The sequence below is a fragment of the Mytilus galloprovincialis genome, chromosome 12 (genome assembly GCF_965363235.1).
Source record: "Mytilus galloprovincialis chromosome 12, xbMytGall1.hap1.1, whole genome shotgun sequence".
NCBI classification, from domain to species: Eukaryota; Metazoa; Mollusca; class Bivalvia; order Mytilida; family Mytilidae; genus Mytilus; species Mytilus galloprovincialis.
In genome coordinates, this window is record NC_134849.1 from 59,898,372 (window position 1) to 59,926,325 (window position 27,954).

At 31.1% G+C, this 27,954-nt stretch overlaps 1 protein-coding gene across 6 annotated transcripts in view; it reads left to right on the top strand.

The window, feature by feature from the left end:
• Positions 1 to 11,233: 11,233 nt before the first annotated feature.
• LOC143054435 (potassium channel subfamily T member 2-like) overlaps positions 11,234 to 27,954 on the top strand; it is a 49,868-nt gene continuing 33,147 nt past the window's right edge. Inside the window, exons 1-6 of one of the 6 annotated variants that reach the window (XM_076227446.1) lie at positions 11,234 to 11,316; positions 16,144 to 16,247; positions 24,503 to 24,594; positions 24,998 to 25,077; positions 26,837 to 26,933; positions 27,518 to 27,610. In XM_076227446.1, the coding sequence (XP_076083561.1) occupies positions 24,512 to 24,594; positions 24,998 to 25,077; positions 26,837 to 26,933; positions 27,518 to 27,610 (353 nt within the window). In that variant the 5' untranslated portion in view covers positions 11,234 to 11,316; positions 16,144 to 16,247; positions 24,503 to 24,511. Of the gene's footprint in view, positions 11,317 to 16,143; positions 16,248 to 18,763; positions 19,116 to 21,922; positions 21,971 to 22,500; positions 22,832 to 24,502; positions 24,595 to 24,997; positions 25,078 to 26,836; positions 26,934 to 27,517; positions 27,611 to 27,954 lie in introns of those variants that run through there. The other 5 variants (XM_076227445.1, XM_076227443.1, XM_076227444.1 and 2 more) reach the window with 5 other exon arrangements.

Below are 27,954 nucleotides of genomic sequence, written 5' to 3' on the forward strand. Positions count from 1 at the left end.
CATACGGTCATTTCTGTAAATCTTGTATAGAGGATCAGTATTGTCATAAAACGTTTTTGATCTGAGTTCTTCAGATTTCTAACTTGTTATCAATATCTTACAAAAATCTTTGTCATATAGCCCATTTATCGTTTACTGAATGCATGAACTACCATTTCCTTTCTGCTCATAACACTATATTAAACTGGTACATTTTGTCAATTTTTCCAGGCTTGTCTCCAGTCTTTCATGTCTGTTTCTGGAAAGTCAGTCTTTTTCGAAATCTACAAGGGTGTCATTAACGTGAAAGAGATATGACTCCCTCTTAACACAAGTCAGCCATTTATCGTCCCCTCCGACGGACTATCATCGTTTCCTCAAGACCATACTCGCAAGTAAATTAAATAAAAACTTGATAAATATCGTGTTTTCATGATCCTAGCTCAAAAATGTTAATTAAATAATAGGTAGTGAATGCTTCTTTTTGAAACTTCATAGGGTTGTTATATCGCGTTTGTCGTGCGCACATTTTTAGAATGAAGCGCTTCATGCAAAATGTACTTCGGTCAACGCTTTTACACCCCAATGAAGTTACAAGAAATATCATTCAATTATTATATACAATGTTAAATCAGATAATTTTATACGTGTCCTTACTAACAGTAACTACTAGTACATGTATATCAATCTTTCTTGTAACATCATAATATCGACACCGTTAAAGCTTTAAAATTGTGCTAGTTCACATCGCACATTATTATTTTTATTTAAAACATATATTTGAACTCTCTGATGTAATTAGTCATATAACCTATGTCATATTCAACAAATTTTTAGAATGGTGCAAGCGTCTTAACTGATGTTCGGTTTGCCTTTTTTATTGTATAAATTTCAAGATTTAGTAAAAGTTTAATCTAAGAAGACTTAAAGATGATTCATTTAACATCAGAATCTGACTGACGAAGGATATCTGTTATCCGAAATATTTATAAATAATTACATTTATAGTTCCTTTTTATATCATTGGTGTTGTTTTGTACACTTTTTAGGCGTTTATATAATTAATCTTATTGTGTACATGTATCGTTACTTGTAACGATCCAGCTCCCACGTGGGAAAAATCGTTGACTATTATTCAGACGTTTGATATACATGTATATATATATATATATATATATATATATGTTTTTGTAAAGTTCAGCAAATTTAATAAAGAGTAGTTTTTAATACAACGAGATTATGAAGTACAATACAACAAAATTCAAATTTCTGAGCAAGGTATTTAGTTTCCAATATCGTTTCACATATAGAAAGAAAGAAAGCAATAACAGTTACATACTGGCCATTTTTCTCCAATATCGGTTACTGTACTTTTTTGACGATTTTATACACCAACGTTACAACAATATATCATCTCGCAAATTAATGAGGGTTTGGGTAGTGTATACAGATCGGAGAATAAAAAATAGAAAAAAATTGGCAAAATTTATGTAGTCTAGAGAACATTGTTGCAGAAAAAAAAGAGCTTTTCATACCATTTAATTTGATGTATATATAAATAAATAAACTATCAAAAAGGCAGAAAAAAAAGGGTTCCGTGTGTGTTTTCGAGAATATATAAGCCATTGAAAATTGTGCGGTGTATGATTCTCTCTAGATTGTCCATACTTTTAACACTGTCTACTTTTCTCTTTTAAATACTATTAAAAAATAAGGATTCTATAAGATTTTCAAATATGGCTTTTAAAGCAATTTGTAATAAAATGATTGAAAGAAAAGTAGGGGTTAGTGGACAAAATATCTTAACGGCAAACAATTTGTAAAACCAGAGGCTTCCTAAAATCTGGCAAAAGTTAAAAAAAAAATGAGCAACATTTAAAAAATACAGATTTCAGAAGGTCGCCATCGAACCATCCTTTATAGTTGCCGTTTCATATTAAAGTGAAATCTATAATGTTTTACGAAATATTATATCACACGAATCAAACTTTGAGGCTCACACGTCACTAAAATTTAAAACGGCGACATTTGTGTGGATTTCTTTCGAGATATCGATTTTTTTTAAGCAAGATCACACTACATTAGTTCGAGCTAGAAGGCAATGTAAACCAACTATATCTGGTAAAGACATCTAACAAATACAGTAATACATTTCAGAAACAATATCATCTTTTAAAATAGCCACAGGACACATCAAGATACTGTTAATGTCAGATTACTTCCATTGGTGGAAAAAATGTAATATATTAGGGTCTGGATGGATAGAAAAGATCATAATAGGAAAAAAGTGATGAATAAAGGCGAAAATGAAAGATAAGGGGAGGATAAGGTGCCGAATAAAGGGGAAAAAAGAAGAAAAGAGCAAAATAGGGGAAAATAAAGAATGTATTTAATGAATTGTTTAATTATAAAAAAACATTGAGCAAAACAAAACAAAAAAGGCCGATGGAGAAAAATGGTCTACAGATACGGAGTAAAGAAATAATAAACTCCAACCCAGAGCCTCTGCCTAGTAAAAAATAACACAAAGCAATTCAGGTGATCGGCAACTAAAGATCTAACTGAGGGCCCTCATGGGGTTTTTGATTATGTGATTACTTGGCCGTTTTTTTAATGATTATTTGATTATTAAGCCAAATATTTCATGATTATTTGATTACCTAGGACTGTATTTTTAGTTTATGATTATTTGATTACTAAAGATAAGCAAATATTTAATGATTATGTGATTATATTGGCAAACAAATGGTGATTATGTGATTACTAGGACCCCCCCCCCCATGAGGGGCCTCCTAACTGTTAGAACGAATGTGAAGTATAACACATTAGAAACTGAGGAGTTATATAAAAAAAACGAGTTGCCTATCTATTTAAGCTTCTGATGAAAACTATGCAGACTTTTATTTCATTTGCGTCTTTGTCCATATTTCATATAAAAAACGAAGATGTGGTGTGATTGCTATTAAGACAACCCGTCACAACAGATAAAATGACACAGAAATTAATAAAACACACAATTCAATATGCTTTATTTAAAAAAAATTCGTCACATTCACACGTGAAGCAAGAGGCAAATGCATATATATACAAAATACAATCACATACGATCATGGAAAGACATAAAATAACCATAGCTAGGTCATCGTTGCCAGTCTTGATACCGCTTTCTAGCACAGTTTTAACGGTTTCCGGAAAACTCATATACTATGTATATATATCACAGGCATTTTCTAAATTGGACATTTTCTAAAATGACTGAATTTTCTGACCATTTGTCGATTTCCCTAACCTTGACAGGCATTATACAAAATGACTAAAGATATCTAGTCATTTTGGTAATTGACTGAAATTTTAAAACAAACTACAACAAATTGCCTGTGCAGTTTCAGGCAATGCTGTAGAAGAATGATATCTTTGAGATGCATATGACAAAAGTAGACAAAAACATAATATCTTGCAAAGAAAATACCGGGTAAATAATGGTTCTGTAGAATAAATTCATTCACCAAAATCTATAGCTGGGAAGTTTTTATATCATATGATGAATTCCAGATAGTATTGATTATTTTGTCAAAATAACAGGAGGACAAATTGTTCTTTCAATAGAAAAAAAATAAAAACGATTTTTTAGAAAGTCTAGATTGAAAACTGTGGAAATAACATATAAAACAGAGAAAAGGCGGTTTGTTTCTAATTGAAAAGTTTGATTTCAGTATCATTTATGCATTTTAAAGACGATAATAATTTGGATAAACTGAGATAGCCTCCCATGGACATGGAAAGCTTAACCTTTAATAATTTTAAATAATTAGAAGATTAGATGATTTTTTTTTAAAGCAGAACTATTTTGTCAGATATTTAAGGGAAAAGCATTAAATAATGAGAAGGTACTTAAGATTTCCAGAATAAGGCAACATAGAAGTGGACTATCTTTAAAGCTTTGTGTGTCATTCATATTACATATGAGGCAACCTTTTATCAAAGTCTCATACCAAGTTAAATTTTAAAAAGTTATTTAAGAACCCTTACTATTTTAAGGCTGACACCTTATAATGTAGAATATCTTTATTTTAAATAAAGAACGGAATTTTCTATGACAAAAGATTGCAAAATTTCTGAGAATGAATATACAGCAGAGCCTATTCGAATGCAGCATCCGTTAACTTAGTAGACATGTCTTTGACAAGCAGTATTTTGAACCACTGACAGGGTCTTTAACGAGCTCATGTGCAAAAATGACAAAAGCATAAACAGAGTTTTGCCACTGCTAACCTGGATAGTGTAGGTTTCAGCTCGAGAGTTCCCAGTGAAGACATTTTTTGTTCAGTTATAAAACATTTTAGGTACAGAAAATCAGATCATTTCGCCTTTTCTATTTAGTTGTTTGAGTCGCTTTTTTGCTTTTCTTTACTTTATTATGCATGACATAAAACTTTAGATTCATGTTCTAAAACAATATTTACGTGTGCATTGTGTTTCAATATGAAAATATGGGATAAACGTCAATTATTCAGCCACCTATCTAGTGACAGAGACAACCAAAAGACATGTGCTCGATTTGACGGTAAACCAGATATTTGAGAAACTTTCACGGGAGAAAGAAAGACCATTCACAACTTGCCTTACATTTGTTTTCCCCTCTTTTGATTAAATTGAAATAAAAATACCTTTCGAATTTAGAGTTCATAACAATAAATATTCCCTGTGGATGAACCCGCCCCCTTTTTTTATCGTGCTCTCCGATTTCAACCCTCAAATTAAACTTTCCAATCTAATTAAAATTAATGCCTTGCTTTCCTACCGATCTATCCATGTACCAGACCGGCAACTTTTTCTATTTAATAAGAAAATATACAATTGCGTTATAAAACATGATTGTTGTCTGCTTGGGGTCCTCGCCCGAATAGAAAGAAATAGCACAACTCCAAGATACAATATTACTGCATCACCTGATTTTTGCCACGTGGACCTTACATTAGAATGAATACCGAATATGGAAAGTGCAACTACAATTCAAAACATACAGTCCGAAGGCACATGGCTGAAAAAGATTTTGTTTTAGCAAAGGTGCGGGGTAATCTTCTCTATGTTCATAACATACATGAAATATTTGCCACTGCCCCTCTTCTGTTCTATAAATTCTTACCCTGAGTTTTCTACCAGTGCTGCATGCCAAGAAATCCATGCTTAAAATTCCGGTTGACCTCCTACGACACATATTAGTAGTTAAAGATTTGATTTTTTTTCAACAAAATTATTTATGACCTGTATTTAGGTGTTGCATAGAACGCAGACATATACCAAATGGTCGATATTAATTATCATTGTAATTTGCTCTACGGGATGTTTACAAAATTTCAACGGAGGAAATTTCTAGGCAAGTTTTATATAGGCTATTTATGTAGTGGATTAATCTTGATAAAGGACAGGAATTACGACTGCCGCGCCAGCCCATCTATAGCATGGGATTTCGCAATACATGTAACAGTTTATGGTTGAGATGCCAACATATGAGTATCTTCATATATATTAACTGCCTTAAGTAAACTCCTGTTATTGATACATCACCCGTTATGGGTAAATCTGATTCAGTCTGTTAAAAGCTATAAGCCAAAAGATACATGTCAAACTAATCATGATGATGCAGAGGCGGATTTAGGGGGACGACCCGCAGAGGGCCCGGGCCCTACCATTTGTGTGAAAATCATTTGGTTGGTTATAATATAGGGAATTACTGAAGCGTGACGGAAGCGGACCCCTCTTAGGCAGTCAGTAGGCCCCACTTAAGAAAATTTTTGGATCCGCCACTGTGATGTATTTTGAATCTTTTGGGAACATATGAAAAAGAAGATATGCAAATTGTGACGTGTGTGCTCATTGCGAAACCCAACGTTAGTGTAAACAATATTTTATTCAGAAACAGATAAATAAATGCGTACATAAATACAATACAATGGATTGGAAAACCCAACGTTGTTGAATGTTACTAATTTTTGTGTAAAATGAGGTCGAAATTTCAGATATTTGCTCAAAATTCGGATTTGTGGATTGTGGACATATTTTTTCCCGGTTTGACAGAAATACATAACTTTTTTTTGTGAAATTATTTGCAATTTCTGTTTTATATAAATGTCCTAAAAATTTATAAATTTTATTTCAACAAATGACTCATATTTATTTTAACTTGTTCATATTAAAATGTAGAAGTAAAACCGTCTTTTTTGCTGTACTTTTATCAAATCTAAAAAAAAATATTATTGGCTTTTTCATAAAAATTTCATAAAAATCTTCATACAAAAGTAAAGTAACTTCCGAGTAAAGCTCTAGAATAAAGTAATCTTTATTTAAAGTCGGGTTGGATATATCAGAGACATATAATACTTATATGTCTCTGCATATAGGATTTGTTACTCACACTATACAAATCCGCCTTGCATATATACACAACTTAACAATGAACATGATCATGAGCTCTTAATCAAACCCACTGTCTTAAAAAAAAGAGGGGTACATGAACTCGTTTTTAAGTTAAAGCAGTTTGAATGATAAAAATCTGTCTAAAATGCATCTTTTCCCAATATGTCATTGTTTGACGTCGCGAAAATAACATTTTACGTTCGCAACGTGATTTATACCTCCCCTGTAACTTAATTATTATGCCCTTTATCAGAGACATATATACACATGTCTCTCACTCTCTGCCTTTATCTCATCTATAAGCCCCCTTCCCCATCCAATCAAAAGCAAAGATAGGGCCGCAAAGCTATGTCCTGGACCCGAAAATGGCTTTTAGTGACCACCAGACTCCTGGTCAACACTACGAATCGATTATCTAGCCTGAGAACCCAATAAACCAGTGGCGTAGCTAGGCTATTTTCAAGTGTACGCCCTAACCCTCAATCGTGTTCAGGTTAAAGCATCAACTGTTCCACATCCTGAGTCTTAAGAGTTATGGAGAATGAGATACCATTTCTGTCATTAAAAAATCATCAATAGCAACATACTCATGATACTTGAGAGTCTAATTTGGTTATCTGATTCTCTGATGTTTGATTTATTAATTGTGTTGATTTTGAATATAATGGTCATTGGTTTGAGGGAAAATGTCCAAAATCAGCTATTTTAATATATGTATAAAAGGAGCCACATTCGATGAAAACCATAGGTACTTGTCTAAAACAAATATGCCTATATATACAATATATGTGTTATATTAAGGTATATAAGAAATTGTTTTAGACAAGTACATGTGATCAAATCCCCTTGTTTCTGCAAATTTCGTTATTGGACATGAACTCATTAATTCATGTAATTTTCATAGATGTTCAGGTGCATTGTGAACATTCGTAAAGGGTCCCGTGGAACCTTGGTTCTCGCCTGGATAACTTCCCACGAAAAGAGAATTCATTTATCAGTACATTACAGATATTTTTTTCTTCATCTTGAATATTCACTTCTTCTAAAGTTTCATGACAATGTCTGAATGTTTTCTGATTAATCATGTAAAAATAATAATCCCAGACCGTCTGTTAATTAAGAAAAGATAAGTCAACTGAAAAATGAAAAAAAAGTACTTTCAAAATTTTTCTTCAGATATTAATCATGGCAGGAAAAAGCTTCTGCCAAAGATTCATAAAATTCGATGAAGGTTTGAAAAAGTAATTGATGTGGAAAAAACTTTAACCCCAGACTCTATATCTACTTGTTATTTAAATAGAAATTCCTTCTATCAATAAAATACGGGAAAATAAAAAAAATTTACATTTTATAATTATGCTCTGGATACTTTTTCTTATCACAAAAAGCTTCTGTAGAATTTCATGAAAGTTTGCCAACGAAATCTATGATCGGTGTGTCTCGCATAAATATCGCAGCCTCAATAAAAATGCAAACCACATATCGAATCTCAGCAGGCAATGAAATGCTTTGAACAAAAGGAAAGTAATATGTAGCATTTACAGAAGATTCAGACTTTGACAGAAATTAACAAATATATAACGCGGTACCATTCGATTGAAAAGTAAATGTCACTTTTATTCGCAATTAAAAGCTACTGTCTGAGGATTTACAAGGCTGATGTCAGTCATTTCAAAATAAAGTACAAATTTGGAATCTGAACTTTTCCAAAAAAAAATTTAAAATTAATGCAAATTAATTTAAAAAACCAATAGCATATTGATTTGTTAATATTTTTTCAAAATATGCAATCTTACCAACACCTGAGAAAATTTTATTTTAAAATTGTGTGCCAGCTTGTGTCAGATTTTGTCCATCCTGTTACTTTTTTTAGCTGATAGAAAAAGTGATAATAGAAAAGAAAATATCCAATGAAAAGTGTGGCTCACATTTGCATAGCAGTGTTCATTTGAAATCACATTTACATTTATCATTTATGTAGATCAACCAAAAAAAATCTGCAGATAGTCGGTACGTTCAGGAAAATCATCACATTTCTTATTTTTCAAACACTCTTAAAAAAATATTGTGGAGACAGTGGCATTGAAAATTTACTATTATGTCCCTTTTCAATTATACTAACTGGAAACTTAGTCAATAGATCAGTTATGTTGATGGTAAAAAATATTTTACACATTTTTTGGGGTAACAGGAACGAACAAAGGCAGTAACAGGGAGGACAAGTGGTAACAGTAGAGACAAAACATAATTTGGGTCACGAAAATCAATAACAAAAAATTGGATTTTGAATTTCATAGGGATACGAACGGGAGATATAAGTATCTAAACATTATACACGAATCATTTATACGTGTATCAAACCTGTCCGGGTCAAACAAACAAAACAAAACAAAAACAAATGAAAAATTGTATTGGTGTTTTTTGGTTTTTTCTCTCGCTAAGTATGAAATAAGATTTGGTTGCCGCAAGTCGTAAAAATCAGTACATAAGATGACATGCCTTTCTGTGATCTACCGCTTTTAAGACCAAGTTCAGCATGTTGGTTCTTATTTCTTTATCATATTCTCTTCCTGAATATGCCTTTAAGTGTCCACTGGAGGCTTACCAATCACCAGAATAACCACCCATCGTTCCGTCTTAGAGAAGGTTGAAGATATAGGCGTAAAATGCAAAACTAATTTCATATGTTTAAAAACATGAGGACGACTTAAAGAACACAACAATACAACTGTACGAAAATTCAAATTATTTTTTTCTTATTGTCAATGATTCTGATATACATGTATCTAGTTTTTGACACATTTTAACACTTGTTTAAGGCTTGTCATTCTTGGATTTTTGGATCATCTCCATAAGTTCACGAAGAGGTTCTGATTTTATTTGGATTCGGAATGATAGCCAATATTCTGGAAGTTGTAGCAGCGTCTAAATGATTTTGGCAAAGAAAAGCACGGAGGCGTCCAAAAAAAAAGGGGGGGGGGTATGTCATTATAAATTTTTTTTAAATTAATAATACACACAGATTTGCCGCTGGTGTGCGTATTTATATTTGGAATGGCAAATATATCAATGACCTGCAACTTTAATAAGGCAATAAATCAATGGGTAGAAATTCTTATATCAATTAATGGGTCGACCCATACGTACATGACGTGCACCTACTGTAGACTAAAATTGATGTTCTAATATTTGTATCTCCTAATATCATCTCATTTAAGTATGATAGTGGTAGCTGTGAAATATATATATGTGACGGAGAAGGAATTTTCACATTGTTATTTTATGAATAGGGCAGGGGAACAAACCACAACCGGAGGTATAATATACCCACATTTATATGTTGTGCACCCCCCTTTTTTTTGGAATAAAAGACATTCTTTTGTGTCATGAGTTTTGATGTCGTCTGGCAAAGTCTGTATCTCTATTTCCCTGTAACGAGAAAGTATCATGTCTCTAAGAAACCAGTACAAAAGTTGGCAAAATATGATAATGATAGTTTTACAACCCAAGCAGAACAAAATAACACATCAAGGAACAAAATGAACCAAATTAGGTTCAGGTACTAAAGAAAACATTTAAGTACAAATCGCAAAGGGTAAAGCATTCAAAGAGTATTGAAAAGAAATAATGCGTATTCTATATGACACGCTTGAATAATAGCTGTACAGTAACTGAATTCTAAATAATAGTTGCACAATTAATAATTTTGTCCATCCTGTTACCAGTCAAGGTAGCACTTGACTTGTTCTAGAAATACCTCAATACAAATGTACATTTTATGAATTAATATACCGTACGGTAATAAATATGTGTAACAATTTATTTGCGATAATGCAAGAGGCATTTTAAGTTTTCTTACAAAGTATGTCTATCCTGTTACCATTTTTGTCCCTCCTGTTATCACTGTTTTTGTAACAGGAAGGACAGTAACAGGATGGAAAAATTAGTACAAAACTTAAATTGGTTTTATAATAGTCCCTCCCTAATAATTGATGTAGTGTTTTTATACTTCCGGCCCATGCCTAAGTTACGGTAACAAGCGTTTCATTAGTCTTATGCAATTAAAAATTATCTATCAACTGGTAACATTAAAGACATTATGAAAAGGTACGCATACATCAATACCTACCGATCTTTTGATTCTGATGACCAAAATCTTTCCACATAAAAAATTTCACCATGTCGTTACGTGCTGTATCCACGCCTACGACGTCACCATAAAAAACCGCCGTTATTTGAGGGAGAAACTAGTTTTTTTTCGTAAACAAATAAATAGTAACAGGAAGGACATATATTGATGAACAGACATTCCAGTGACTGTGGAATAAAAGTTGTCATGATTTGAAACATGGAAAGTTATTTATTTTTAATTATGATGTTACTAAATGAAGAAAAATCATTCTGTTTACCTTTAAATGCAGTTTTATGTACAGATAATTTGAATGCAAATGTTATTTATCAAAAATGAACGCTTGGAAATTGGCGAATTTTCATACTTCAACGAATATAAAAAAAATATGAAACTTTTTTCACACTAATATTTGCATGTACTATCTTACACAATATATAAACTCTTATGTTAAATTGAAAAAATATGTCAAACTTACAAATAAAACAGACAATAGACAATAACCGAAAAATGTACATTTTTTTGAAATGACTGATGTGCTTTTGCATGACCAGTTCTTTTTAATTTATTTCGATTATATATTTTTTATAACCTAAATTCATGTGTACGCCCGGGCGTTTTGACGTAAACGTAGCTTCGCGCCTGAAAACAGCTCCGAATACACAGGAGCAATAAAAGAGGACAAAATTGTCGTTTCTTTCCCCATTCTAAAAATGGTTCCTGAAACTCCTGTTTGTTGTTTTGCCTTGACGTCTGTTGCCATCCGTTAGCGTCTTTATTTATTATCTGAGGTATAATCATGAAACAGTTTTGTTGCAATCGAATAATACCAAACTAATTGTAGCGGAAAATACTTCAAACGCATTTCAATAAACCGTATAATTAGAAAATGAGTCAGTTCATCATTCATGGACTTTCGAGACTGACAAAGCGATATTTTGGTTCATGCAAATTCTTCAATTGAATAACAATTCAGTCTAAAACTTACGAAATATAGTTTAACATTTGCATGATTTGTTAACATACAAAATTTTTAAATGAATTTCAGATGCGGACTCACAGGCACTTGACTGACTTGTTTCTATCCATTGGAAGCCCTACTATCAACGTATATTTATTTAATATACGTTGATAGTAGGGCTTCCAATGGATAGAAACAAGTGCCTGTGTGCGAACTCATGAATAAGGAAAAAAGGGGGAGGGGGAGAGTAAAAAAGATGCATTATTGATAAACCATATATGTAAAAAAGTTCTCATTTTTTTGGTAATTTCCCATGTCCCTCTAGACTACATTTTCCGTTTTCTCAGCACAATAATTTGACTTTTACGTATCACGCTTAAAAAAAACGGCAATCCTGCGTCACGCTTAGACCCCAATGAGACCCACTTCTTGTTTATGTTGTTTAACAAGTTGAAAACTAATTACATGTCACTATATATTTAACAAATCGTCCATTTTCATATTTATCTGGAAAGGGGGATGAGGGTATCAACCGTATGACATGTCCCCATTCAAATGTATTGATCTCACACAAAATGGGTGATTTCTACCCCCCCCCCCCCAAACGTCCAATGGCAAATAATTTGATTTTAAGTTATTTTAATTATGTACCTGAGTACAGCTTTTAATATATACAAATGTATAATGTTCATGGTGTAAATATGTTAATAATTATGACGTCTTGCAAGGCTATTTTGATTTTTTTTTCTGTGACACTTACCTACGACTTCATAGGAAGGCGTCACAGAAAAAAATAAAATAGACTTGTAAGACGTCATAATTAATAGGACTAGGTGTATATAAATATGTAAATATAATTACAAAAGATTAATATATAATACCACCTGAGACAGGACCAGGTAAAATAAATTTACTGATACTGACCCCATGTACCCATACACTTATGGATTATAAATTCATATCTGAAATCTATCATTTAGTACATTTATCAGGATTTTTGCAATGTTAGATTTGTTTACCAATGTCAGGAAAGGATGTATATATATTAGCGAAGATTTAGGATTATTTTTATAAACTTAGTCCATTTTCATATTACTGACTTTTGACTCTGTACTTATTATTTTTTCTACAGGTTACCTTCTTTAGTTTATGGTACAAGTCATCCTGATACTGGGTCAAACAAGAGGAACGTAAATAAGTTAATTCAAGATTTTGTATCTGTACAATTTTGAGGGGAAGTTAACGGTTTAAAAGCTTTCTACACATGTACATGACTTAATCAGAAAATAGTAAATTTTCACCCAAATGGCACCAATCATATATTTGATTTTACTATTTTTGGTTGCTCATAATTGACCATGGCTAGTACCAGGATGTTCTACCACAGAGTAGGTAACCTGTCAAATGCAATTGGCAAACTTTGGTTGACTCCGCTACTCTCCTATCCGTTAGATGATGATACGGAATCAGCCAAGTTGTGACGATTGCTGTCAAATGATTGTAGAACTGGAGTCAAGTCTGTAATATGAAAATGGTCTATTAATATTATTATTAAATAGTATATTACAGATCTAACATTGTTGGGTTGATGTTTAGACGAGTTGTATTATATATATATATGTTACAGTAAATAGATGAAATTAGGAATTACATGTAATTACTAAACAATTCAGTAAATACCTGTAATTACTAGTCAATTTAGTAATTACATGTATTTACTGATTGATTCAGTGATTACAGGTAATCACTGATTTTTCTTGTCATTTTTACAACTATTTACTAACTTGATATTTTTGTTTTAATATTTTTGACATAATTCAAGAACCCTTATATTTTTTCACTTTATAAATTTCAAACGTCCGAAGCGCTTTTCTTGATTAACTTCATTAGGAATTCTTGATCACTTCAATATTTCTTAAAGAGAGACAAAATACAAAATAGGATTTTCATTGCATGTGAATGATTTTGAAATGGAATTTTTAAGCAATGGCAAATCCCCCTTTGCAGAACAGGAATTGTCTTTATTCATGTATGCCGATGATATCAATGTTCTCGAATTCTGTAAAAGTTACTAGTAAAAATACGCCGACCCATTAGTGACCAGCACCTGTTTTTTACTCTTTGGTAGGGTTGTTGTCTCTTTGTCAGATTTCACATTTCCATTTCCATTTTCATTCGACACAATCACAACAGAGAAAGACACGCTATAAAATATCAATATCAAAGATACATATAGCTAAAGACTTATGAAAATGAACCACACAGCAGTATGTGGTTGACCCTAGGTACTGCTGGTGGGTTAGCAGATCCTGCGCTGCTTGTAGCATCTACAACCTAGGAATTATAAACGCCACCATTGTCTACACAGGGAAATTTATTACATGTTCCAAGTCAGGAATATTACTGTTTGTTTTCTATTCATTTGATGTGTTTCAGCTTTTGAATTTACCAGTTGACGGTAAAAGTTAGAGGACTTTACGACACTAAATATCCATTAAGTTCGGTATTTTTATTCTTTTAATTACTCTTAAGATAGGCTCCAAACTGAAACTGCCAAAAGAAATAACATCTCTCAAACAAAATAACACTGCTAAAACACAGGCACTTGTCTCAGAAATTGTTTTCCCTATATACCTTAATGTTATGTAAAGGTATTATACATAGGATTTTTTTTTTCTGAGACAAGTGCCTGTGACTAAAAACTACATGAAAGTTTATTGTACTGAAATGATAATGGGTGGGTTTTTTTTTTTATTCAAGAGTGTTTATAGATACAAGAAGATGTGGTATGAGTGCCAATGACAGAACTCTCCCTCAAAGCCACAATTTGTAAAAATAACCCATTCAGTGGAGGATCCAGGGGAAGGGTTTCAGGGGTTGGAAACCCCCTTTTTTGGACGATCAATGCATTTGAATTGGGATATATAGATGGAATCCATCCCCTCTTTGTCCTGGGGTGTGAAACCCCCTTTTAAAATGGCTGGATACGCCCATGCCATTAAAGGTCAAAGTACGACCTTCAACACGGAGTATTGGCTCACAATGTTTTAACCAATTGCAGATATTTTATAATATAAGTATAGGTTACTTCTTAGATAGCTGCAATCCCTAAACAGATTCTGGCAATTTTTAAGTTATTCTCCTTTTTGTTTTAAGAATTATCATCGTTCGTGTTAGTTTTTGCGTTTTAAAATAAAATTTGCTACCTAAACAACTAAAGATCGCTTCAATGGAATTCAGTTAATTGACACAGTTTAATATATGTTTTTGAAAAAGATCTTTGCATAGCAAGTGCTCAGCATATGTTAATTAACGTATCACAGAAATTAAATATTTTCATAAAAATCTTTTTTTTTTTCAAATATAGTAATATATTTAGCAAGGGTATTGTATGTTTGTGTGTTTTTTTTTAAACTCATATCCTTAAATCACATAATAATGTGCTGATAAGCATTATTTGCTTAAAGTATTACAAGAATAGAAGAATAAATGTCGTTGGCAAGGTTGGTAAATAGCTGTAAAAATTCGTTTTAAAATTAGTAATTACTGGTAATAACTGGGCAGTTTCAGGAATTACTTGTATTTACTAAGTGCATCAGGAATTACATGTAATCCCTACATTTTAGTGATTACATGTAATTCCTAATTTCACCTATTCACTGTAACATATATATAGCATCATAAGCATGTATAGTACTTACATGTAGTATGTATGAATTAAATCAACTGAACATTCTTTTAAGGTCAAAAAAAGGTGTGCTTATTACCTGAAGCAAAACTGCAGCACTAATAACTTATTACTAGGCCATATTAAATGAATTTTTCACTTCTTGAAGCCACACTAAATATCTTTAGTTTCTCAGACCTGTTCTCATATATTAGATGAGGCAGGATTGGGATAAATGTGTAACTTTTTAAATTTCATTATAACAAAAATTAAATCAACTTAATATTTGTACGAGAAATGAATATAATAATAACTTTTCAAAGCTTTGGTGGTTATGATCAAAATAAAAAATGTACTTTAAGGTGGTACCTAACACTACAGGGAGATAACTCTGTAAAGTCAGCTAAACGTTTTAATTACGTTGTGTTGTAAAAGGAATATTAAGCTTCTCAATGTTGGTCTTTGTCAAACTGCTATATAACCAGTGTAATTTTTCAGACAAAACAGTTGGTTCCAAATTTTTTAAATTTTTATATTTTTGTTAAAGGGTTTTAAAGTAAATACTTTAACAAAATTTTATGAAAATTAAACGAGCCAAATTAATTTTAGTGAAAGTGTTGGGTACCACCTTAAGCATGATTTGAGTAAACGATAGAGGACCTCACTAAACATTCAATTACATCGTTTGATCATTTATAGAAGGAAACAGTATTAAAAAGCAATTTATACCGTATCTTAGTAAAAATATTAAAGGTGGTTAATTATATGTCCTGGTACTGAAAGTAGTATACATTAAAGGAAATATAGATAGCTAGCTAAAAACGCTTGAAGAAAAACTATTTATTTGTTATCATTTAGAAAAAGAAAAAAAAAATATCAAGAAAACAAGTTTGTCCCTGAAGGCAATAAAACCGTGCGAACAGAAAGGTAAAACATGTGACCTTTTCATAACAAAACTGAGATATAATAAAATGTATTATATAAATTTAGATGATTTTAGACGCAATAGCAGAAAAGATATTGATACAAATACTCTGGTCAGAAAATCATAATCTTCATTTGATAAAAAAGGACTAGGAGGCAATAACATAAAGGTACGTAGGACTTAGTTAATAGAAAACTTTTAAGTGTAACCCTAGAGTGTAACAAACATAGTAGAGTTAGTGAGTGTAACTTGTAAGATATATACGTTACAAACAATTATGGTGTTGTTATTTAGAAAATATTGATGTGAATTTGTAAACATTTGAGATAGAAAATGATTCCGAGATAATTAAATTGAATGATAAATACAGTGTCGAGCATTTTTATTTTAAATACATTTTTTCAATAAATAAGTAAAGTTATTCAAACTTTACCCAGCAGTGTTCTCTTAAAAAATGTGTAATCTAATAAAATATGTATATATCATGTATGTCCTTCCTGAGTAGAAGACTATTGGTCGATTTTTCATATACATGATATAATTGCAATATTATTCAATGCATTTTTTTGTATTTTTAATCCCATTTGAACTGATTCACAATCTTAACTAGCGTTCTTCTGCCAATTAACACTGACCACCACTAGAAAGCACAAAAGTGTTCAATGTAGTTTTAAATACCAATCAATCAATTTACAAGACTGAGTCTTGATTATTTAGAGCTTATAAGTGCTACATATAATGTGACAATCCCTGTAATAGTAAACTTAACATTTTCTTTATCCTTTATATAAGTTTAGCCTATTCTGAGTTGTCTTGATTAAGTAAAAGGAGGATTTGGTTGGGGTTTACAGAATAGAAATAATGGGCAAATTTATGCAAAAGAATAATGAATAAAAAAAATAAGGATAAAGAAAATTGAGCAAAAAACTATAGGAATAGAGAAAATTGAGCCAAATGATAAAAAGAATAGCTAATAAAAGGACAAATCAAATAAAAAAGAGAGAAAAAAAGGGCAAAAAACTAAAAAAATAGAGAAAAATGAGCCAAATAATAAAAAGAATAGCTAATAAAAGGACAAATTTCAAATGAATTTACTAAATAATAGTGGAAAAAAAGGGACAAATTAAATAAAGAAAAAAGAATAATAGGGGGCTGATTAATAAAAAAATATAAAAAATTGTTAATCAAGAATAATGGACAAAGTGTTGAGAATAGACAAAAATTTCCTAAATAATTAAAGAAACAAAAATAAAGGACCCACCATCTAGACCCTTGTAAATGTAAGTTACTGATAACTCATCTGAATTATAAACAAAGCTTTCTTTGACATCATTTACATATTACATGTAAGTTTACATGCACAAGTTTGACCTTTAAGATAAAAAAAAAATGTTGACAGTCTCTCAAAAAGGACTTATTTGGCCTTCACATATTTTTGTAGTCTAAGTACCATGTGTACAGAATAAGTGTATTACTACATATGTATTTATTAGTGTACTCAAGGACAGTAATATTTATTTAGCACTTAATTTCCTGTATTTAAATTTAGAAAGGAAGGGGAATATACGCTAATGTAAGTTTTAAGCTTTTCGTATGAATATTAAGACTTCCGAGAATACTAGACATATACATGTTATAATCAATAAACCACATGGTGGCTTAGGGAACGACCATTTTAACTTCCGGGGGTTGTGGTTTTTTCCAAAACACTTTCTGATCCCCAATTTGCAAATGATTTAATGGAAAAAAAATTCTTATGGACAATTTTAAGCAGATTACAAAAAAATAAAATAATTCTGAATGCAAATTCACTTAACACCTTATAATGTAAAATTTCGAAGAAAAAAAATCTGATTGATCGTGTTGAAAAACTAAATAAATTTGTTCGCCCTTTGTGCAAAAAAACTATCTCTGATTCAGAAAAAAAACATGCAATGTAACACCCTTGAACATGAATGGTTGCTCCCGTATGTTTATAATTTTTTTTTTATTTTAACTAATTCTTACGGATATAATTATCCTATCATCCATTAAAATAAAATAAAACATTTGATATGGGGTGTACATTTGTAGGATCATCAAGCATTAAATTTCACTGTGTTTTTCTCAAATGACTTTGGAAAGTTCTACGTGAATTTAAGTTATATATACTTGATATACCATGCATAAGTATGTGGTACAATTTCATTGTGTATTCTTCAAGGACAAAGGAAATTGATTATATTGTTGTTAAACAGATTAACTGTGATAAAATGTTTTTCACGATAACAGGAGATATTATTTAATAACACAAATATTGATACAATTACTGATTACGTAAATACAAATTTGTACGTTTGAATAATGAGATGTTGAAAAACCAAACATTTAAATTAAATTTTCTTTAATCGTATATATACATGTAAATTGATGTCAACCATCAGGGAAATACAATTGTTTACCATGCTTATAACGTGTAAAAGTTTTAACAGTTTCCTGTGTTTCTTGAATGTGGATTAGATTGTAATTTAGTGCTTGGTTTTCAAAGCGGGAAAGTAAAAGAAATATAAATGAAATTGATATTATTTTAACAATTTCCTGTGTTTCTTGTACATGTATGTCAGGATTAGATTCTAATTGTGCTTTGTTTTCATACCGGGAATTTGTAAAAGTAATATATATATATAAAATGGATATTATTCATCGAGGCTAATGAAACTTCATAAAATAATATCAAGCTTTCAAAAAATAAGCGTATTGACGGATATATTTATACAAGTGATATTTACAAGTGCGCATCATAGTAGATTTGATTATTAGCAACAGTTGATGTGTTTATATAATTTTTTGTACATGTATGTGATTTATCGTAAGTGTTCTGTGTGGTTTGATTGAAACAGACATTCAACAAAAAGCACTGATTTTACCATGTTTACCAGCATTATAAAGGATCGATTTATGTAATATATATTTAAATTTAGTTTAAAATTGATCGTCAAATATGAAAGACATTAAAGAATCTCGTCGAGTAAAATTTCAATTGGAAAGTATAAGAAAGGTAATCTATAGCTATTTATGATTATTTTATTGCAAATATAATTTACACTTAGTGCATAATTGGATCACATTGACCTATTTTACATATAACATGTTAACAGGGTTAAGGTCTTTTATAGACATAACAAGCTTAACTTTAGAGTACATGAGGGACCATACTTTGACCTTTTAGTATCCATACTTTGCTGAATTTGTATTGTTGGTTTACTGTCCCAAAAATGGTTGTTATTGATGCATTATAACTGGCCATCACAGACACATTCTTGTCAAAATTATGATGCAACAGTGCAACTTTAAGTAATTATTGTAAGACCTCAAAAGTTCAAATGATGCAAAATCTTGGTCAAGTGTTGCAGGTTTAGATATAGCGATAAGGTCTGGTCATTTTATTATGTTTATATCAATAGACATGCTTTACAGTGACCTATTGTTGTTAACTTCTGTGCCATTTGGTCTCTTGCAAACATTTGTCTCAACGACAATCATACAACATCTTTTTTTTTATATATATAAAACGAGATTATACCACTTTCTAGCATGTTAACAGCATTAGAATTATAAAAATCAATTAGTAGGACATAATGTTATAAACAACAAGGGAAGTCTGAATAGGATGTTGTTAAACTTCTTACATCATGAGGGTCTGTATTGGGGTTGCAAAATAGAGAATAATGACAGAAAAGTGCAAATTAATGAACGAAAGAAGAAAAAGAGAGAAAAATTGGCAAAAATAATACTGAATAAAGAGTAATAGGATGCTTGAATATAAAGATGAAAGGAAAATTTGAACAAAGATAAAGAAATGGTAACTTTAGAATTAAAAAATAAAGAAATAAATGACTCCAAAACTAGATCCTCCATCATTTTACATGGTCATCCTATCCTGGTAAAATGATATTTAATTAGTTCAGAGAGCTGTATACATCTTTTTAAAAATCCTTTTTGAAGTGTGTAAAATTAAATGATGACTAATAACAACATTTCCATTTGATCATGTTTGATTTATAAAGAGTTATTTTTTGCAATTTGTGTTTTAGTTAAAGATAAGAGTTATTCCCCTTTGTATAAAAATTACACTAATAATTTGTGTAGCAAATTTTGTCATTTTATTTTAGTTCTTTAAAATGGTTTCTTATTTTTACCTTTATCATTAATTTTGTACTTTTTTTTTAAATTCTGAAAAAGTGTCATTTTTCCTGTAGTGTTTAATTGAATAAAATTTAAACGAATGTTAAGACATAATTTGATACAACAGAAATTTTGAGATCTTGTTGAGGTGTAAAAATAATGCAAATTTATTTAGTGGGACAGACATTTTACTTTGATATAAAAGAAATTTTTAGATAAAAGAGTTTAAGATTACAATTAAGTCAACTATAAATTCACTTATATCTATGTCATCTTGCACAATGCATTAATTATATGACATAGAAACATCAAAAGAAGTAGTATAAATGGTTAAAATTGGGCCATAGATCTAGATTAGAGCCAACATGTTGAATTACAAAAATTGTAGCGAAGGCTAAAAAAATGTTTTGTTCATTCAGTGATTGCAATTGTTATCTTTCAACTTAAAATACATTGATTGAGTATCATTGTACTTGTACATGATGACATACTAAAGACGCTCATAGAGTTTATTTTATACAAATAAGCTGGGGTTATTTTACAAATTTATGTTTAAAAGTGATAAGGATGTCATGTTATATATTCTAGACCCAAAGTAAGGGGCAGATGGGTACCAGTGTTTTAGATGAACAAGACATTTCAATGCAGTGTTGAGTCAAAAGAGACAACTTAGTAATGTTTATGGATACAAAATTTAAATCAATTGTATATAATACTTAAATTAGTATTTTAGGATTGAAAACAACTCTTTTGGAATTGTTACAATGTTTCTTGTTGTTAAGAGAAGTATCTATTTTCCTTCAGAAAACAAAAATACATAGGACAGGGCTATAAGGCTAGAGAGAGAGCAATAAAAGGGCAGAGGGGCATAAAGAAAGATTTTATCTTACATCCTCAGTTATTGAAAGACTACACGTTCATCCATACCATACTTCATGTACTTGAGGAGCTACCATTTAATTTTTAAGGGAAGGCAGGATGACAATTTATATATAAAAGTCTAATAAAATAATAGAAAAGACAGAACAGAGATAACCCTTAGACCACACTCTCCAACCCATGTTGTATTTTGGTAAATTTACTGTGAGGGCCAAATAAGTGCCACAATTAATGTACCCTGTCCTTTATTGATTTATCTATTTTTAAACCTTCACCTCAGGTGTCAACAATAAATGGAGGGTCATTACTATATGTTAAAGACCGTGAAGGTATGCTTGTGTACAGTTTTAAGCCATGCATACTAATTAAAAGGTCAAATAGTTTGTGTGGTTCCAGTTACATCTAAAAAAAGTTAGGGTAGGGTACATGTAGATAGGTAGGGATTTTTTTTTATTTAAGGTGTTTTTTTGGCATTAAGTTTATTGGAGAGAAATTCTTACTTTTATCAGTGCTTATTGAAAAATGACCCAAAAAACGTTAAGGTAGGCTATTTCTAAGCTTAAAATATAGGGTAGGTCATCGTAGGTAGACAAATAAGAAACATACACATTTTTTTATTTGGCCTTGGACTTAAAAAAAATTAAATGCCCACACATTTAAATCAGCACAAGTACAATACATAATTATTTTTATTGACATTTTTTTTCACTGGTCAGACAAGAATATTTTATTGTGTATAAACTATTTAGAATTTATAATCACCAATGGCTAAGGGGAGATAAGTGACAAATTAATTGACTAACTATCTTTACCTGAATGACTTATGAATTCAATTTGACACTTCAAAGGGTAACCGAGTACAATTATTTAATATTTTGGATAATGAATATATCTAGCCTGAAGGCCATATAATTTATTACAGGCTTGTAAAATTTGCATTTAGATCTTAACATTAACATATATATTTGTTATACTGATTGATACAATAGTACTTTATATACATGTACCGGTACATACAAGTTTGCATTTTAAAGACTTTTGTTTTAAACTGGAACAACGTGCGATTCATCATTGATTTTAAGGGAGTTTATTCAAAATATATTTAAACACATTTTCTTGTCCAGTAAGCAAGAAGAAAACAATTGGACATTTTAGTTTACTTTATGGTCATTTAACGTTCATACGAATACCTTGATTTTTCCTTAATGTAGCAAGTGTATTCAGGCTACATATGACATGTATGATTGAGACAGTACATATGTTTGGTTAACTATAGGATCTTAGAAAGGTGTAACATTTGATTGAGACAGTACATATGTTTGGTTAACTATAGGATCTTAGAAAGGCGTAACATATGATTGAGACGGGACATACGTTTGGTTTATAATAATAGGATGTGTCCGCACCTAAAAAAGAATATTATTTGAATGTATCAATATGAGTATTATTATGGCAATAGGAAGTGTGGTTACCCAACAGGATTTTTTATATACCAAGCTAGAGATCAACAACTGACTGTGTTTATATGTGTGAAATCGTTAGTGTATAAGTGTTATTTAATTTTAACATTTTTGATAGATACCCTACAGCAATTAAAATTCATTGATCAGTGAATGTTATCGGGATTATTTATAACACAATTCTAACATGGCTAAGTATGAAGCAATCAAAATGAAGGATGTAACATTTCAAATGGATGCTTATAATAAGGTAACAAATGTGGAAAATTTAAATCTACATGCATATGTAGTGTTAGGTTATAAAGAATAGAATTTAATCTGAGATAAGACCTTGTAAATACATGTATTATATGGATAACAACTGAAACTATATCTTTTCATGCCTTTTAAGGGCAGGTTAAGCATATATGTCATTTTTTTTAATCCCACTGATGTAACTGGGTAAATGAAAAAATTGTCACTTTGACTTTTCCCCTATTAAACCAGTGCATGACCCACTTTGTAGAACCTTTATATGTTTTATTGTTTAAATTTCTTCTCATATTCATTGAATTATGCATGAACAATTTGCCACATGATGTTATTTAAAGCAAACCTTATACATTGTACATATAAATATCATATAGGTCTAGGTAAACAGTGGTGAAACCAGAGGGGGTCGTAGAGCGCAGTATATCTTGTTTACCACAAGAATTCTGTGAGATTATGCGAACTAACTATACAACAAACAGTTAAGACTTATTATAAGTCCATTTTTTACTGACATTTCCAACATTAAATATATTGGTACATCTTTGGATCCATCCAATAATTTTATAATAGACAATTAATGGGGAGAATACAGCATCAACACCCTTATACACTTTATTGATGCCCTATGTCAGGAACCGTTAAATAAGTGCATTTTACACTTGCATAACTTATAATTTCATGTTTTTTAGCCAAAAAAATATTCCAAGTTACTCCCTTCCTCCACCTGTCTCCCCCCCCTCTTTTCCAAAATCCTGGATCCACCCCTTGTAATCACAGTTGTAAACACTACAAGAGATAAATAGCTTCTAAGATAGATATATACAATTGGTTATTACTTTATACTTTCATTGTAATGATATGTTTGAGTAGAAATTTTTATAATTGTTCTAAAACTTTGTTCCATATGAATATAAGTAAAATTAAATAATCTCAGATAGTTCTTGTAGTTGAATCCTCTTAACAATCTATATATAATACTTGAAGATTATAAATAAATTGTTACTTTTTTATGTCTTATGATGATGGGAGTTTTTAACAACCTTGACTGGCTATAAAGCTCTTGTACCGTAGGTTTATGTCTTATGGCCGACCATGCAAGGGCTCAGTATAGCCAGTCAGGTCGTTACAAACTTCCATCATCATATGTCTTACTATCTGAGAAGATGTTTTTATACAAAATTATTGGTTTTATTAATTATATGTATTTTATGCATGCATGGAACATATATGATAGCTTTGTTTTAAAAAAAAAGTAGGCAAATTTTTGCTGCATTAACTATATTTAGGTGACAGCTGACCACTTAAAAATTCTAAAATAGTCACATGGAACACAGACTAACATGCTTTGTATTGAATATTTCCTCTGAGTTCAGTATTTTTGTGTGGGCTTTGGTGGCTTAGTGGTCTAAGTAGTTACTACTGTAATCTATAGTCAGTCAACACTGAGGTTGGGACTTGGAACTCTGCTTGTGCAGGTGCATTCGACTCCAATCTTAATTGACTGGGAATGTCAGTTTTATCGAAGGTCATGGTTTTCTATGGGCACTTTGGCTTCCTCCACCAATAAAAACTAGCCGCCACGAAATAGCCTAAAGGTGGTGCTTAAAAGTGGCATTAAAACACCAAAAATCAAATCAAATCAGTATTTTTGTGATTTTACTTTTTTCAGGCAGACACCATGACAGAACAATTAGTGTGTGATGGCATTGATCTGAAGTGGATGGCTGGAGGGGACTCTGATGATGAGGAAGAATTAGAAATGTAAGTATCAGTCAAACCTGTTTAAAGAGACAACTTATATATCGGAGAGCATAAAAGTGGTCTCTTAAAGCAGGTCACGTCTTTAATACAGGTTCAATTTATAAGAAATGTATTAATTTACTGAGGATTCTAGAATTTATGGTCTTTTTATAATATAGATTAGACCATTGGTTTTCCAGTTTGAATTTTGGGGGCCTTTAAAGCCTGCTGTTCAGTGTGTGCCTGAAGGCTCCATGTTGAAGACTGCACTTTGACCTATAATGGTTTACTTTTATATAAATTGTGACTTGGATGGAGAGTTGTCTCATTTGCACTCATACCACATCTTCCTATATCTATTTATTAATAATTCTTAAATTATTATGTCTAAAACTTTATGAATTTCATTATATTTTTTTTTCAGTTCACCCACTACAAAGTTTCATGAAAAGATGTCCTGTAGAGGGAAAGTGAGAAGACTTTTATTAAGGAAAGCCAGATCAAGTAAGCATTCCAATACATAAGTGTTTCTAGTGTAGTACACATTTTTGTTTTAATCCAGCTGAAGCCTGCCTCCAGGTGGGGGATATTTTTGTTGTGTTGAAGACCACTGAACAACAGTCTCCTGACTTAAGACAGGTGCCAACTTTCACCCTTACAAGAAACATTACAACATAAAAAGACATACTGTAATGTATCAATTGAAACAGCTTAAGGAAGTACTTAGGTGATCTTAGGTGAAATTAAGTGAAATTAAATTAATCAAGAATTTAAAATTGATACTATAAGCTGGAAGAGTGTTAGTTAAGGATCAAAATAAGCTAAAGATATTGAAAGGTCATGGAGCTCCTTTTCGAGATATTTGATTTAAAATATGGCGGGAAAAGGCTGACTTGGACTTTTACCTTATATTTGCATTGGTATTATTTGCGTCACAAATCAAAAGAAAGAAAATCAAGAATCTGCTTAAATTTTGTCAAATGACCTTTCATGAGCTATTTAGTCTTATATTAAAAGATAAATAGGTGTTATGGGGCAAAATATTTTACCTTGTATTGTATGGAAAAACACTAAGTAGTCCGAATATCTGACACAAATTCCAAAACCTCACCTAAGTACATCCTTAACTCAATCAAAAAAAACATATAAACATGACACACTGTGAATACAACTCATCTGAGTCCATTTTACTGATACTTGGTAGGAATTTTTGCCATCATGTGTATTGACCATATTTTGCCATCATGTGTATTGACCATATTGTGGCACCATTCCTGCCAATGTTCCTCTCCTTATAATTAGGTCTTTCCACCTTTCCGTGGAAAGACCTATTGCTTTTGTTCTGATTATTATTATTATTATTAATTTTTTTTTATTCTTCCGCCTAATTTTTTTCTTGCGTAGTTTTGTTGTTTCAAAAGATGTCGCTTAGATATTTGGAATATGATATTGTATAGTTTATACGCTTTAAAAGTGACAACCGTGTACTTAAATACTTTGCGTTGTAAGAGTTATCTCCCCAAACACTTTTTTACCTGTGGCCACTACTCCTTCGCAACCGTAAAAGATTACGACAAATTTATTTTACCAAATTGCTCGTTACATCTTCAGGATTAGGAGTTTAGTTTTGACCGAAGCTATCGGGATACTCCATATAAGAGTTATTCCCCCTTATGTATTTGATGTAAGTAATTTGCATTTCTAACTGGTAAACCATAAGTGATAGAGACCTAGGGTCTTTTGATATGAGATCCTCGGTCCAAAAAAAAAAAAATAGGTCAAGGTCAAAGGTCAAGGTCATATTCTAAATTTTTATTTTGGCTTATTTTTACTAATTTCCAAAACCTTATAACATATCAACATCTTATTTTCACTAAATTGTTAGTTGCGACATGCCGTTACTTATAAATTTTGGTTGAAAGGGTGCGTAAACAATAAATAGGAGTTTTCGCCCATCTTATATGTAGAATTATGCGTAAAGTGATATAACTCATTAACCATACATAATTAAGACCTAGGGTCTTTTGATTTGAGATCCTTGGTTTATGACCTTGAAATTAAGGTCAAGGTTGTAGGTAATTTGCACGTTCTAGATTTTGACCTTTGCTTTGAATTCATATTTATACATTATAAAGCCATAGGAACTGACATTTTAGATTGATTTTTAATATTTTGATAATAAAATAGATCTCTACTTGTGGAAAGATCTTCAATTGTTCTTTGAACAATTGGTTTTTAATTATGTTTATAACTTATTTTTCAGGAATTATATTTACGTTTTTTGACGTAGTTGTGAAAGTACTGTGTTGCGTGTTATACTTTGTACGAGTACAGACTGATGATATAAATAGATACAAGTGGTAAGATTTCGTCAATTTCTAAGTCATTGCAGGTTTTTTTTTATTGCAAATTATGCAACTGGGTAAAAAAGGGGTGAAAAATCCCAGAAGGACATTCAAACTTATAAAGCTAAATAAACTTCTCAAAACTTTTGCCACTCCTACATGTCCTATTTCTTTGCAACTTACTTAAAAAAAACATGTCAAAAGTTTTGGCAATTTCACAGCGATGAATTTTCTCGACCTATATTTTCATGATATATTTTTAAACATAATTGAAGGGACGATCCAACTTTAACATTTGCTACAATTTAAAGTTGCACTCTTTCGGAAGTTCCCTGTTAATTTACACACCATGCACATGCATGTTACTGTATATTGTAGCATACTGTTTAAGATATTTTTCTGTGTGGATGATGTGTGTCTGAAAAAGTAAAAACACAAAAATACTGAACTCTCCTAGGTAAATTCAAAATGGAGAGTCCCTAATCAAATTGCAAAAGCTCAAACACATCAAACAAAAGAAAAACAACTGTCATATTTCTAACTTGGTATGATCCAATATTTACCTGTATATAAATAGATATGTTTATGATATTTTTCAGTGGTGGTAGTATGTGCTTTAATGGTACAGAACCAGAGGTAGCTATATCTAATGAAGAGGACGGCATGAAATTTACCTCAGCAGAAATTAATTGGTAAAAAATAGGTTTTAATTTACTAGATTTATGAATACACAATATTGGTCATTGGACTGCAAACACAAAGGTTCCTAGTTGGAATCCTGTTCCGGGAGAAAATTTCAGAGACTGAATTTTTTTCGGCTCTCCCTTAACACCATTTGCGAGTGTGATCTTGAGAAACGATAATAGTCTTTCAGAAGAAATTGCGGTCATCCAATGTTCAGTACTTCAGTACTTTGTTTTTGTTTTTGATGTGATCCCTGATTTATTCTAAAATGTTTTTTTCACTTATCTTATTCAAACATTATATATATTACTGGTCTTTATAATCTCATTTTGTTTGGAGATGGTCCCAGACT